The following is a 14,974-nucleotide window of genomic DNA, read 5'->3' as shown; positions in this document are numbered from 1 at the left end:
GAAATCTGTCAAGAACTCGATAGCATAGTTGATAAGACTCTGAGTATGAACTCAGGATGGCCTGGGTTCGAACCCCTGGAACCCTACTTTTTAAAAAGTCATGCTATTGTTTTGGGATACTCCATGGGTCCAGCAAGGTGAATGACCGCCTATTCAGGGCAATTCTTTTCAAAGTTATCCTGATAGAAGGGATACACAGGTTACTCCACAGGGATATATCATCCCCTCGAATGCTACCCCATATGACAGGTAAATTATCTTTTCGAAATTGTTCTCTAGGGAGTACATATCCAAACGGTGCAATTGATATGAGAGATGCGCAAAGATATGTACAAAAAGATCATTTTATTCCATCCCAGTAATCCATTATTTGGACACCTAAAATGGTTGGCGCACGTCACTTCTTCAGCAAAGATGTGGCATAAATATTAGGTATACCTATTTTAATGCAAGAGCCAAGTACACAGCCCCGTCCTTTTATAGGTGGTCATAATAATATCTCAAACTACCAATCGATTAAATACCTAATTGTAAATACTTTCATATTCTCGTATATGCTACTAGGGGGTCCATCCACCTCGCGACCGCAAGTTATTACTTTTGATATCCCGAGTTGGCCCCAGCTCTCCTCCCAGCTCTTCTGCAAGCTCCTCTCACTGCTTCCCTTCCAGCTTTCTTCCAGCTCTCTTTCCCTTTCCCTCTAATTCCCTCTCCTTCTACACTTATGGGCCTTCGGCCCCCTCGATCCCCCTCCATATACATCTTAATTTTGGTGGGGTGGGCTGGTTACCATGTGGGTTAGGATTTCAGGCTACACGCAATAGAGCTTTTACAGATTAGTTTGAACCCTAACCTTACGCCAAGCGCTTAGCAGCGTTGTGGTCCACGTGGGGCAGCATGTAATGAATGACCTTTCTAATCAATTGTTTTAATCCATACGGGCATATTACATTTTGGCGCACAGGGATGAAATTTATTTAGTGAACATGACCAAATTGATTTTTGAATATTAACCAAGTGATCATTCATGTTCCGACAATTATTGAATCTGCACAGTCTGCAGCTAGAGATGAAAGTCATGTCAATCGCGCTCAACTGGGGAGGGGGGTATTTATATTTAGCACAGTTTTAGTTGTCTTAGAAGGTGTAGATAGAATCAGGAGGGGGTGGCAGAGCTCATGTGAGAAAAGAGAGAAGCATGTTATAACTATGTGATTATAACAAAATACATGTTCGTTCCTAGCACTCCCGCTGTCAGAACTCTTTGCCAACCTTATAGGCTTAATTTCAACACGTCAACGCAATCTCTCAGAATCTAAGTGTTAGGCACAAGTCAAGCACAGCGCATAGTACAAACCTGGTCGTGTTCGGAATGCAACTTTCAGCCTCAAAAAGTGCATATCTCATCACTCGGTTGCCAAGCCGATGTGGGAGAGCTGGTTAGACTAGCACGGGCACACCTCAGTCGGGATATCTACACCACCAACTCCCGTCCCACGAAATGGCAGAAAGCTCCCACCCGAACAAATTCAGGTCGTCTTTCGGGCCCATGCCCGCGGTGCCTATTATTCAGTCCGCCTGCTCCTCAGACCCGGACTACCCAATCCCTCAAGCGCTCGGCCACGCCGGTGAATTTGAGATACCCCCCGGGCCCAGCGATGCGTCCGCCGCTACGGAAAATTATAACAGATTTCTCTTGCTGACGATCTACACGGGGCATCGACTCCACTCGGCCCAGCAATATCATATTATTGTCAAGCGTAGCTTACCGGCAAATGCAGGTAATACGTGCGCTAAAGACCTATTCATGGCCATTAGACATGCGTATGACTATAAGCTGCGACGGTTCTGGCAGCGTTATTTGTCGCTCCGTTGTCTCAAGTATATCGGACTTCTAGAGGTATAACTCGCTACAGTCAAGATTGTATTTGGATTGAGCTTGCCGGCTGATTGCAGGTAGTATTCAGGGTAGTATCCGGTTTTTGTGAATATGCATTCCACAACCCGCCAAAGCTCAAAACAACAGATACCTGGGTCAACTGGGTCTTCGCGCTTAAGAACAGCCCCCCACGGCGCTACGGACTTGAGTTCGTTCAGGGCGGGGATGAAGAAAAGATCATGATACTCGGCGCTGTTACTTGGGTTAGCAGTGTGCTAACGGCGATTATATGGGGCATTCTCGGCGACGTACAGTCCGCTATTGCTGTGGCGAGTTATCTTTTGACGGCAAGCGGGAGTGAGTGTCCTAGCATTCCCACGATTATTAACCATTACTAATAATTGTGAAGGTTTGCTGGCGCTTCTAGCGATCGTGAGCAAGCTAGAGGGATCGATTGATACTATAGGTGATACGGGTATGAAGGTCGGATTAAACACAGTATCATCGCCCCGGCCACCGACCCCAGATTGAACTTTCTCCAAGTCCATCCCCACGCCGTATAACCCTAGAGGAGGGAAATGATATATCTTTTGTGCTGTATATCAGCCAAAACTTGATAAGAGCCACATCTAATCATGACTACCAACATGCCGTTTATCCCCAGCCGTCTAACGGCTTCCCGAGAACGGTGCCAAAGCGGCGATTGCACTCATTAATAGATTTTATCTGATACTGGAGATACCCTATCTCTTGGCGTGGGATCTCAGTAGACCTATGAAACTCGGAAGTGAGCGTTATCCCATAGTCCGTCAAACAATACTGCCGTCCCCCTCCAGAAAAAGCAAGTTGTGTGTGACTTTATTAACAGATCCTGTTATATCCCTTGTTACATAAGAGTTCTCCCATATAAAATTCAATTCCTGTATTATAGGGGGTGGCTGCTTTGACGGACTATGGGATACCGCAGCGCATCCGAACTTGAGGAACTTCTGAGACGAAGGATAGTTCAACAGTACCGGAGCGAGACAGAGAGGAGAGTGACAACTTGTACATCTGGTCCCTCGGTCTGACCTATCTGTCATTTACCCCTTTGGCAGCCGTGTCCACTTGGTGTGCCCAGGCCTTTCTGTTCTTTCCGACGGTAGCATCACCGTACTTAACTAACATTGTTATCGCTAAGTAATCTCTCCATCTGCTTCATGAGTGAAACGGGAAATCCCGCTTTAACGACTAGGTGTGCGGCTCGGGTCATGACCCCCAACTCCTTCTCCAGCATTCGGCACTCTGGAGGTCGACCTGAGCGATGATCATCCTCTTGGCCGCATGAGTCCCGGGTGTGTGTTGCCGGGATAAGCTTAGTTAACGCGATTCGGTAACCCGGTAATAGTTGCTCGGGAATAAGATTGGCGAGGAGGCAATATCTTGACGATCCCAAGTATGGCAAGAAACAGTCAAGCAACAGCCAAGCTTACATGCTGCTGAAATTTTATTTATTGTGCGCAGTCCAAAGGTAAAAGCGAGCCTACCGGTCCAATAAAGATCGAATACATAGAGTAACTTTTTTCCAGACTGCTTCCACAACCATTTCTCCACTATCGGTAATTTTTGTTTCAACGGACTTCCCAATGCGCTGCCATTTTTAATCATTAATACTTTTCCTGCGATCAACCTCGCACTTTTCCTGCTAATGATGACTTTTCAAACGACTCTATACACTCACATTATCCAACATTACTTCCTGCCAATTATCCGACCATTCATTTACCTAATTACCTTCAATTACCCCAGGAAGCGTGTCTCCCACGCGGGCCTCACCAACTGCGGTTTTTACCGATATTATCCTTACAACGCCACATATCCGTTATTCCAACAGCTTTCCTGCCGAATAATATAAGATTATGCTTCAGTGCTCGTAGTTTAATTATAGTAGGCATTATTGTGAACAGAAGCTACGAACGTAAGGATGCTATATAGAGCGTCTTGCCTTTTTGTATGCGGGTTACGATAAGTAAGTGAACATGAAAATGGTAACCATAGAAACCACCCAACCGTACCAAAATTCCAAAGTCGCACTGTGATATTTTACCCGTAGTTACTATTACTAATTCATATACTAGACTGTTTTTCTCTATAGTCTTGTAGTTGTAGAGAAATAAGTGTTTAAAGTTCCACTCCTTACAAATTTTGGTTGCAACCTCAATGTTCGCTTACTAGTGATCTCTCTTTTTTTTTTTTTTTTTGTTTAATTCCATAATTCCATTTACTTGTGATTGATTGTATTGATGGTGATGTACTCGAGAGGGAGCTATTCTCTCCTCCTATCCCCCTATTTATAACACGCTATATTATACAAGCCATATCATCCTCTTATCTGGCTTAATGCTAAGACATTACTACATTCATACTACATGATACAATACGTGCTCCCACACCTTTGGCCGGAGAACAATGAAGGGATGTTTAGCTACTCGTAAGATGTGGGGTAATACAAGGATTAGCTTCTCTTCCTGCGAGATATCTAGAATCACAAGGCTGAATAATTTAGTTAATACGCTCGCTATGTTAATAATAGCACTTCCGAAACCCTGAATCTTTTGCGGAACTTGATAGCTAGATAATCTTTGTATACACCCCGGAGCCTAGCACCCGCTACTTCTTTACCCTAAACACTTACATATATATAAGCGACTAATTTCTTTACTGATCATGCTGTGGTTCTTTTACTCTCATTGGCGAGGGCATTGATTAACACTTTACACAGCGTATGCCACTAAAGCAATTAATAAAGACGTATTCGGAGTACAATATATACATAAGCGATGCATTAGGTGACCATTTTGCCCATACCCTACGGAGGTCCCGCTATTTTTTGCGTTTGTAATAACACCTTCCGGAGATGATATCCCGCACTGGAGCAGGGTCCCAGCCATTCTGCTGTTCGTGGAATGTCTGTCTGAGACTAGGCGAAGGGCCCCAAAAAATATAGCCCTACTCCTCCCTCCCTCTTACCGCCCTACATCCCACACACCCACTAAACTATCGAAGGCGAGGGTGAATCACGAGATATCACTCGTTCTACAAATAAATTTACTCTCTCATGGAAATAATTTTTTAAAGCACTAAAGACGCAGAGAGAGACACTTCCAACCTTTCCATGAGAGTCTATACGGTGTTCTAGTGAAAATACGCGAAATCCGCACCCCAGCAGAGAGCGGTAATGCATAAATAAAGTATCACTCGGTCAGCTACTATCACTCTGTCGCATGGATCGTGCTGGGGTAGACAAGCGGATAAGAAACCTCAGAAAGAAGTCAGGCGTGAAACAAGTACAGCCGCAACATATAATTCCTGAGGAACTCGCAACCTGATAAGGAAATTGCCGAACGCCCGTGGAGTCCTGTGTGCGGGGGCGGTCGGGGGGTGCGGTAGGTGGCGGGCATGGGTGCTTTACCCGCTCTATCATGCCTCAGGATAGGTGTCCAGACCAGCTGAGCAGACAGATATTGTATCAAATAATCCAGACACCTGACCGATCTTCGGAAGTTCAATGCGGATGGTTCCGGGCCTACGTCATGAGGTTTTTTCGCCGCTTCCCATCCCTTATTTCGCCGACCTACCGCCGCCCAGCCCGTAACCCTACGGAGTCTTTGGCGCCCTACCTCCTACGTTCGCTTAGAATGTGGGTATTTTTGCCACTTACCCGCCATAAAGGTGTCAATACGTGTTTTCGCCGCCCAAACCCTAGCCCTGTGGCATTTTGGCCGCTGCCCCACACCCAGCCCTTCCTTAGCGCCCCTCCTTTTGGCTGCTCCCAACCTTGGCGCCGAGTATAAATACCAACCTACCTTCCCTTCCTTCCCCGCCTTCCCTTCTTCTCAACTCATCAGCAATCATCGTGCTCCCGGATTGTTCCACCGTTGCCTCGTACCTTCTCAAGAGGAATTAGGCAAGGGTGGAACAAGCTGGACAGTAGGAAGGATTGGCTGGTGGTGCCTGACTTGATCATCGTGCTTCTGGATTAATTGTTCCACCGTTGCCTTGTACGCTCTCAGTAACGAAGCAATGATGGAACAGGCTGGAGAGTAAGAAGGATTTGGGTTAGGTTTTCGTTTTCTCTCTTCACCTCTCTCTCTCTCTCTTTTTTTTTTCTTCTTGTTCGCTGGATGTGTTTTTGTGCCTACTTGATCAATCGATTCATTGATTGATAACTAATTAAATGTATTCATGTTATTGCGAGAATTTAGACAGTTTTGTGTTTGGTTCTGCTAGTGTTCTGTGAATGTACTAAGGGTGAGTTCGTGGTGTATGTGGTTAGCGCATGGCTAGGGCTTATTGGTTACTTGAACAGATCATATTTCGGGGGTGTTCACAGTCTCCTAAGTGTTTACTTTTTCTGGCGATAGTTGGTGGCCCTATAACTCGTAAGTGCAAGGTATATAATAACTCAGTCTATACAGACGGATGTTTAAGCCTCTATCCGCTGCTGAACGCCATATTTCAGTTTATGTGTTATTCAATAGGCGATTACTGTATACAAAAGGAAATCACTACCACCGAAGCTCCAGTATTAAACACCAGGTTGCGAGACACTTCCAGAACCTGGTTGTGCGCGCATAGTGAGCTCGGGGAGTCGCTACCGTAGACACTAGACGAGCCAGGTTCGGCATTCTAGACACACGCGTAAACCAATCATCGTAATATATGCAGCGATTATCGATGAAAGGCAGTAATTCTTAGTCTAGAAATAACGTCATATTAATACGTCTGTTACGAGTAGCTCGATGCTTGGAGATTATTAATCTCATGTACAAGGGAGTACCGCGATATACCTCATATATTAGCGCGAAATATGTCTCTACAAGCAAAATCAGGGTGGCTCAGAGAAGCGGGGGATGTGGCGCTCCTCCGACTGCCAAAAGGCTAGCTGGACTGACAACCTCTGCGAGATATTTCCAAAGATGATCTAGATTCCACGCAAGATCCGGTCTGGTGTGTTAAGAACTAAATACCGCACACTCAAGATAAATCAACCCATAGATTCTCACTCGATTCTAGAATTTTCATGATATATCACTCGATCACGTGTCCTCATGTCGGTGCAACACACGCGTTGCTCCCGTCGTGGGGGGAAGAACTGCAAGGACTTTTTTGTTGTTTGTTTGTTTAATTCATTAATTGCGTGCAACACTACGATTATGCAATGAGAACTGCGAGGATTAGTGTATTGAGAGGTCTGTGCTTGAGAATTTGGTCGGTTTCGTAGTGTACATAAGGACTCAAACGTTCTGGAAAGTATATATCGGCACATAACACCTGCTATTCCGGGAAAAATGCAGAGTTCCGAATGGTTTTCTGGAAGTTGTTTAGGTTTGTTCAGCCAAAATTACAATAGGTGATCGAGTGAGTTACATGTCACTTTAGTTTCGCATTCTTACCTTCAGAAAGAGTGAACAGGAAGGTGTAGGGAACGAGTGATATCATATGACCCACCACCGATCGTGGGATCGCTGTTAGCTGTTTAGCTTTCAAGGTTTGGGGTCGACGGAAGCTTGTGAGGGTCTGATATTCAATTGTGCCAAAGCAGAATGTATGTTATGGACTATTTCATGTGATTGAGATGAGGCTGAGATGAGGCTGAGATGGTATTATATCAGGCGATAGGATGCGAGTTGAGTCGATTAAAGGCGAAGACAATATCTGTTAGTAAAGACACACGTACACTAGCTTTGGCTTTTCTGAGATTAGGCATTTCACTGTTGGTTCAATCAGGGAAGAGTGTAGTGAACTGAATTTTAAAGGTGACATGTCAAGATTTAAAATTGAATAGTCGATCTACCGTGTCCAAAACGATGGGGACAACTTCCCCGCACCTTACGTGTGACAGCTAGTAGTTTTGCCCCGGGTTGATTTATCTTCCTAAAGGGTATGCATAGGTACGAAACTAACGGTTTACTCTGCTTCTTCTCGACTTGATTTTATATCAAAAATAGACATTTCGATCGCTGAGCCAGTGGTGAGGCCCATGCATGCATGCGGGGTTGGTGGTCGAGGCCTTGATATAGCACAAATTATGGGTATTACGAGTTGACGAGTCGAGCATGCACGGCGCGCTCAGTCTGCGCGTGATCGTGAGCACTATCAACTAAATCGGATATCAAGAGCGAGTCTAATATGGTTGGGGACACCTTGAGCTGGAGTGTCAAAGTTGCCGAATTTCGAGGCTTAATGGCCAAACACCACAACGCATTAAAATTAGAATAGCTCTGTATGGTGATAGAGAAAGAGATAAATAACACTGTAACAGAGCCCAATTAATTTTATCTGTTGTGGTTGGTGAGCTATTGAATTTCTAAAAGTTGGGTCTTTGGTGAGGGGCTGACTGAATGTCGCACTTCCACACCAATAATTACCCGATTGGGAAGTGTTTTAGTACATAATTACCTGATTGGGAGTACACCACTGATGGCTGGCCAATGTCTTGGCATAAATCTACTGTCTTGGCATTTTTGAAGCGATTTGATGCCAAGTAATTACTAGATTAGGAAGGTGATCTTCACTGGGGACCAATGTCGCACCCTTCTGTGTCTAGGTGACCCCAACCTTTTTTTTTTTTTTTAAATCAGTGTTTCATTTATTTCTAGGTACAAGAATATCGCATGGAGCCTAGACTATGGCGTGAACAACACCCCTCCCCTACCAAACCGCCGAGTGAACAAGACAAAGGGGAAAATATATGAAAGAGTATACATGAAGCAGACGCTGAGAAGAGACCCTGACATTCCTCCTACCGACTAGGAAACTAAGAAATTCGGACATCCCTATATGCGGCAGTGTAAATTAGAGAAAGTATGTAGGAGAAGTAAAGTAATTGATCGTGTTATTGTGCTAGCTAAGGGGGAATGCCCCGTATTTATACTAATGAAAGGTAGTACAAAAGAGATACAATGAGTCATGGACGTATGAGTAATAGAATGACTAATAGGAAAGTGAGTCATGCGCCGATGACAAATACTATAATGAAATGATGAGAATCTTCCAGAACTATGAAACGTGCCGAGCGCCCTATTTCAAGACTTCCCCTCGTGAGCCACAGTGAATAGTGGAAGAAAATAAAACATGTTTGCCTTTGTCCAATCCTTTTGTAAGTAAATCCGCCACGTTCTCGTTCGTAGAAATATATTCCAGTTCAAATAATTCATCCTCAAACCGTTCCCGAACAAAATGAAAATGTACGTCAATATGTTTAGACCTTTTATGAAAGACAGGATTTTTAACCAAAGAGAGAGAACCGTTGTTGTCGCCTCGAAGAATGAAAGAGAGATTTGGTTTTCGTTCCAGCTCGTGGATTGCATTCCTTAACCAGATCAGTTGTCGACTGGTGTCCGAGAGGGCCATGTATTCCGCTTCAGTTGTAGAAGTGGCGACAGATCGTTGCTTATAAGAGCGCCAGGAGATGAGGGCTTCCCCTAGCATGAAGCAGTGGCCGGTGAATGAACGGCGATCGTCGATGTCGGAGGCATAGCTTGCGTCGCTATAGCCGATGAGTGCAGTTGGTCGCGTTTTGGCGTAAAAGAGTGACCAATCGAGGGTACCTTTGAGATAACGAAGGACCCGATGGACTGCAGCTAGATGAGCCTTAGTGGGACAGGAAGAAAATTGCGAGAGCATGGTGACGGTGTAGGCGAGGTCGGGTCTAGTGCCGATGACTGCGTACATGAGTGAACCGATTATTGACTGATAAGTTGTTGGATCGTCGATTTTTTCAGCTTCCGTTCCTTTTTGGAGGTGGACGTTGTTGTCGATAGGTGTTGTCACAGGTCTGGATTCATTGAAGCCATATTTGATAAGTACACGCTTGAGATAAGCTTCCTGTGATAGGATGATGCCAGTCTTAGTGTGGATCAAGTGGATTCCGAGTGCCCAGTTGGCTGTGCCAGTTTCCGTCATTTCGAATTCAGAGTGGAGGAGGAGGCTGACGCGGTTTTTTCGTTCAACGGACCAGTAAAAGATGAGGACATCGTCTACGTATATTGCGATAACAACTTCCCCTGTCTTGTGTATGAAGACACAAGGGTCGAAGTCTGCTTTTCTGAATCCTATTTTGATTAGCGCTTTTGAGAGGCGGGCATACCATTCCCTTGATGATTGTTTGAGTCCGTAGATGCATTTGATTAGTTTGCATGCTTTGCCGGGAGTGGGGTAGCCTGGAGGAGATTTCATGTAGATTTCTTCCTTAAGTTCGCCGTATAGAAATGCGCTTGTGACGTCCATCTGATCGCATTGACCGCCGGTTTGAAGGCAGCGAGCGAGGAGTAGTCTGATGGATTCGTATCGGGTGACGGGGGCATAGGTTTGATCGAAATCTTGACCAGGGACCTGTGAGAAACCTTTTGCGACTAGTCGGGCTTTGTACCGTATGGGGTTGCCATCGGGCCCGAGTTTGATTTTGTATACCCATTTGCAGTCGACCAGTTTGCGGTGATCCGGTGTGTTGACCAGATTCCATGTGTTATTCCTTGCGAGTGAGTCGAGTTCAACTTTCATGGCATTCTGCCATTTTTCGGAGTCGGGACTGTTGATCGCTTGGTGGTAGTTTGTTGGTTCTGTTAGGGTAGTGTCATGCTGAATGTTGTGTCCGTATCTGACCGGAGGTTTCCGTTCCCGTGCTGGGTTACGTCTCGGTTGATCAGTATCTGTTTCATTATTATCATTCGGGGTACGTTCAGTGGCGGGCCTCGTATAGCCGGCCCCCACTATACTTGCGTGGTCTTCCGAATCGGTGTCGGAGAAATGTTCCATGGTTTCGCGCATTATCTGTTGGTTGATCATGTCGTCGTCGCTTGGGTCGTCGTCGTATGTCCTACGTTGTTTTGGTGTTGACGGACGTGAGGGTGGTTCTTGTTTGATCTCGATTTGTTTTGGTTTAGGGGGTGTATCGGTTTTTGTTTTGACTTCGATTTCTTCCCCTACGGATGTACCTTTAAACCTAAAATGACGAGAGAGAACTACTTTCCTTTGTGATGGTATGTAGACGCGACAGATTTTTTCAGAGTCTCCGTATCCGCAGAATTGTCCCGTTATGGCCCTTGCATCCAGTTTTGTTCCAGCTGGTCGTGCTTCGACGGGTATGTGTATGAACATGGTTTTACCGAAGGATTGGAGGTGCCCAATAAAGGGTTTCTTTCCGGTAAGTGCTTCGTATGGTGTCATATTCGGGAGTGATTTGTGCGGGAGTCGATTTTTGACGTGTACCATGGTGTTGATGGCTTCTGCCCATAGATTTTTTGGGAGATTGTGGTCGAGCAAGGCAGATCGTGCCATTGTTGCTATAGTTCTATTAAAGCGTTCTGCTGTTCCATTTGACTCATGGGAGTAGGGTACAGTGAATTCATGCTTTATGCCTTTAGAGGCGAAAAATTGTTGAAGGTCATTGGAGATGTACTCGCCACCGTTGTCGCTTCGAAACCGTTTAACCGTTTTGTCCAATTGATTTTCCATGTATGCGATATATCGTTCTGTGGCAGCTGCTGCATCTGACTTCTTTTTGAGGAAGTAGAGGTGAGCGTACCTGGAGTAATCGTCGATGAAAGTGATATAGTAACTGAAACCGCCCAGAGAAGGAGTCGAGAACTTGCCGCTCAGATCTGAGTGTATTAGTTCCAGTGGTTGTTTGGATTGTGGTTCGGTGAGGGGAGCGAGGTGAGACTTGGTTGATTTAGCGAGTTCACATGTATTGCATGTTTCCATGTGACCATATGTGGGGAGAGACTTGGGGTCGGCGACCATGGTGCGAAGCCGTGAGAGCGAGGAAGCGGGGAGATGTCCGAGCCGTTGGTGCCAGTCATAGAAGCTGGTGGCGGCAGAGAGGTGTGCGCAGGGTTCCTTGGTTTCAAAAATATAGAGACCAGTACTATTTGCGTTGGCGATCCCGATGATTTCCTTGCTATTCGGTTTGTAGATGGTAAAGCCGTCTTCCGTCCCAATTGTTGTGAATCCCTTTTTAGCGATGCAAGACCAAGACATCAGGTTGGTGTTGCCTAATTCGGGGATCAAGAATACATTCTGCAGAGTGATCAGGCCATGTGATCCGTTGATGGTGACGTTGCCAATTCCGGTTATCTGGAGTTTGCGACCTCCTCCAACAGTAACTGTTCCAGTATGGGGAGTGGGGTCGGTAACCAGCGTTCCGGTCATGTGGTTGGTTGCACCAGGGTCGAAGATCCATGCCTTGTTATCGGTGGTGGAAGGTCCTGCAATGAAGCCAAAGTAGTCTTCCATGGTAATATCCGAGGTGTCATCTGAGAAGTTGGTGAGGTCGAAGTCAACCGGCATTGTGAATACATCGGTTTCTTCGAGTGCGGGAAGGCCAGAAAGATCGGGGATCCAAGAGAGGTCGAGTTTTGTGTGAAATGTAGTACCAGATGCGACGTTAAGGTTGCCAGATGCAGCGGACTTCTCCTTGTCTCTGAAAGCTTTGAGTTTCCGGCAATTTTTGTGCGTGTGGCCTTTTGCATATTCTCCATTCTTGGTGCACCAGGTGCATGTGACGTCCCGATTTCCTGTTTCGTTGTTACGTGGCCTCCTGACTCTGTTGTTGTTTCCGTGTCCTGGGTTTCCTCGCCTGATTGTGTAGGCTTCTCCAGCCGCCTGTCCATCGTTGTTGCGCCGTGAGTCCAGATCCAACAGCTTTTCGTAGACGTCATCGAAGGTGACGTTGGGCTTGGTTTGCAGGTTGTCAACGACTGATTCGAGGGATTCGTGCCGGAGTGAGAGGAGTAGGAAGTATGCCTTCGCTTCTGAGACAGATGCGAGTTGGTGAAGGTGGTAACCGAGTGGGTCTTTGGTTTTGTCCGTAGAGTTACTAGTTCTAGTGAGGAGAGATGACCAAAGAGTGTTGAACTGGGTTAGGTGTTCCTTGATACCCTTGTCGGGAGTGTACTGTAGTGTGACGACATTGGCGAGGAGCGAGTGGAGGGAGGCGACGGTTTTCCGATCGAATCTGTCCTCGAGTTGAGTCCAGAAGTGATGAGCAGTGTCGGCCGGTGTCAGTGTGAGAATAACTTCGAATTCGATGTTAGATTGAAGGAATACAACTGCAAGGTTGTCCTTTTTGTCCCAGTCGCTGATTTCTTCGGCATTGTCGGAGGTTTCTTCTTCGTCTTCTTCAGCCTCAGCTACACTTCCTGATGCTTGTGGTGCCGTGGTAGGTACAGTAGTGGTGGTGGTTGTCAACACGGGACGCTTGCTCGAACCATTGACCAAGTTCCACAGATCGTGAACTTTCAACATGCGGGTAGCAAGGTCCCTCCATACAGTGTAATGCCCTTGACCATCCAGCTTGCATGGGAGTGCGGGAATTTTGATGCTCCTCTCAGACATGATTGAAAGTGAAACAAAAAAGTGTACTTTGTGGTAAAAATGGTGAAGAGTGTATAAGCGTGAGTGGTCTCCGGGCTCATAACCTAGAGAAAGTATGTAGGAGAAGTAAAGTAATTGATCGTGTTATTGTGCTAGCTAAGGGGGAATGCCCCGTATTTATACTAATGAAAGGTAGTACAAAAGAGATACAATGAGTCATGGACGTATGAGTAATAGAATGACTAATAGGAAAGTGAGTCATGCGCCGATGACAAATACTATAATGAAATGATGAGAATCTTCCAGAACTATGAAACGTGCCGAGCGCCCTATTTCAAGATAAATTGGCACCAGCTAAGCAATTTATTACAGGACATAGGAGAGGAGAACAAAGGAGAGCAGAGAGAGGATAATTTAGGTGTTGTGGACGCGACGCTTGTAGCTGGCTTCTTGGGCCTGGCATGGGTATGGGTGGCCTAGGTCGAGCTTGATGAGAGGGAGGTGAGGTCGGAGTCTGAGGAGAGGTCATAAGGTGGCGACATGGGTGGGCCCATTTGTGGGGGGTACCCGGTTCTGGTGGCCCTTATATAGGAGGAGAGGGCTGATAGTGAGGTGGGAGGTGACCAAAGGTCGTCGAGAGATTTTGCAAAGGGTATTTGGGTTGCCCTCTGGGGACTGTGCTCAGGGCAGCGTAGGACGGCGTGTTCGAGGTCTTCGTCTTCGAGCAGACATCTGGAGCATGTTGGGTGGAGGTCCTGGGTCATACATGTTGGGTGGGCCGCTAGGTAGCTTTTGTGGACGCGCATTTGGCATATACATCCTGCGATGAAGCGATCGAGCTTGAGGTGGGGGTGTGGGCGTGTGTTGATGGGGAATTTGTAGTAGTCTGAGAGGGGGTTATTCCTCCAGATTTGCAGGGTGTCTCTTTTAATAGAGAGCGCCAGGCTTGGGTGGATGGTGTTAGGGTTCTGGGAGAAGGTGGGGGAGTTGGTGAGCAGTGTGTAGCAGAGGTCGTCTATGGCGTGGCGGGCGACCCCTTTCCTGCTTGAGTTCCAGTTGACGGGGGGGTTTGGACGGCCTCTTAGTAAGTGTCGGTGAGAGGTCTCTCTGTAGGTGGAGAGGGTGTGGAAGGAGTCTGGAGCGCGCGCGGTGACTGGATTGAATGCGGGAGACGCGGCTTGGATTCTCGTGGTGTATCTGATGCGTAGGGAGGGGATGTAGAGGGTGAGCGGTGGGAAGGAAGTTTCGGCTTGTAGTATGGAGAGGGGGGTTGATCTGAAGCAGTTGGTGACCCACCTGAGGACTGAGTGCCAGGTGGTTTTGAGCCTCTTAAGTGCTCGTGCTGTGGGGATGAGGACGGAGGCGCCGTATGTGAGAATGTGGAGGATTGCCATGACTGCTAGTCGTCGGCAATTGAGGGGGGTGAGGCCTTTGCCGGCTGAGGCGAATCCTCTGATGATGGCGAAGGAGGCTTATGCTGAGGAAAATCTTTTGGAGAAGTAGTTGAAGGTGTTGAGGTTGTCGGTGAGCTGCAGGCTCAGCCAGCGGATTTCTCTTTTAGGGTTGAGGGGGGTCCGGTTGAGTGTAATGGGGAGCGAGGAAGTTATGCTTCTATCAGCGCTGGTGCGGCAGTGGATGAGGTCTGTTTTGGGGAGGGAGAAGTGAATGTTGCGTGGGGTGCCTGCATCTGTTGCTTTGAAGAAGGCGTTTTCTAGCAGGGCGATGTTCTGTTGGTGG

General features: G+C 46.7%; 1 protein-coding gene across 1 annotated transcript; it reads left to right on the top strand.

Annotated features, from left to right (window-relative positions):
- Positions 1–1,501: 1,501 nt before the first annotated feature.
- Positions 1,502–2,410, top strand: LAJ45_10169 (uncharacterized protein; the record flags this gene model as incomplete). Its single annotated transcript, XM_046119698.1, has 3 exons — positions 1,502–1,900; positions 1,957–2,236; positions 2,289–2,410. 3 exons carry the CDS (start codon positions 1,502–1,504, stop codon positions 2,408–2,410), a joined length of 801 nt encoding a protein of 266 aa, XP_045967148.1.
- Positions 2,411–14,974: the final 12,564 nt, after the last annotated feature.

The sequence above is a fragment of the Morchella importuna genome, assembly GCF_003444635.1.
Source record: "Morchella importuna strain M04M26 chromosome Unknown Morimp01GS042, whole genome shotgun sequence".
NCBI classification, from domain to species: Eukaryota; Fungi; Ascomycota; class Pezizomycetes; order Pezizales; family Morchellaceae; genus Morchella; species Morchella importuna.
Note: the sequence above shows the minus strand (reverse complement) of the source record. Positions and strands in the feature narration are given on the sequence as shown.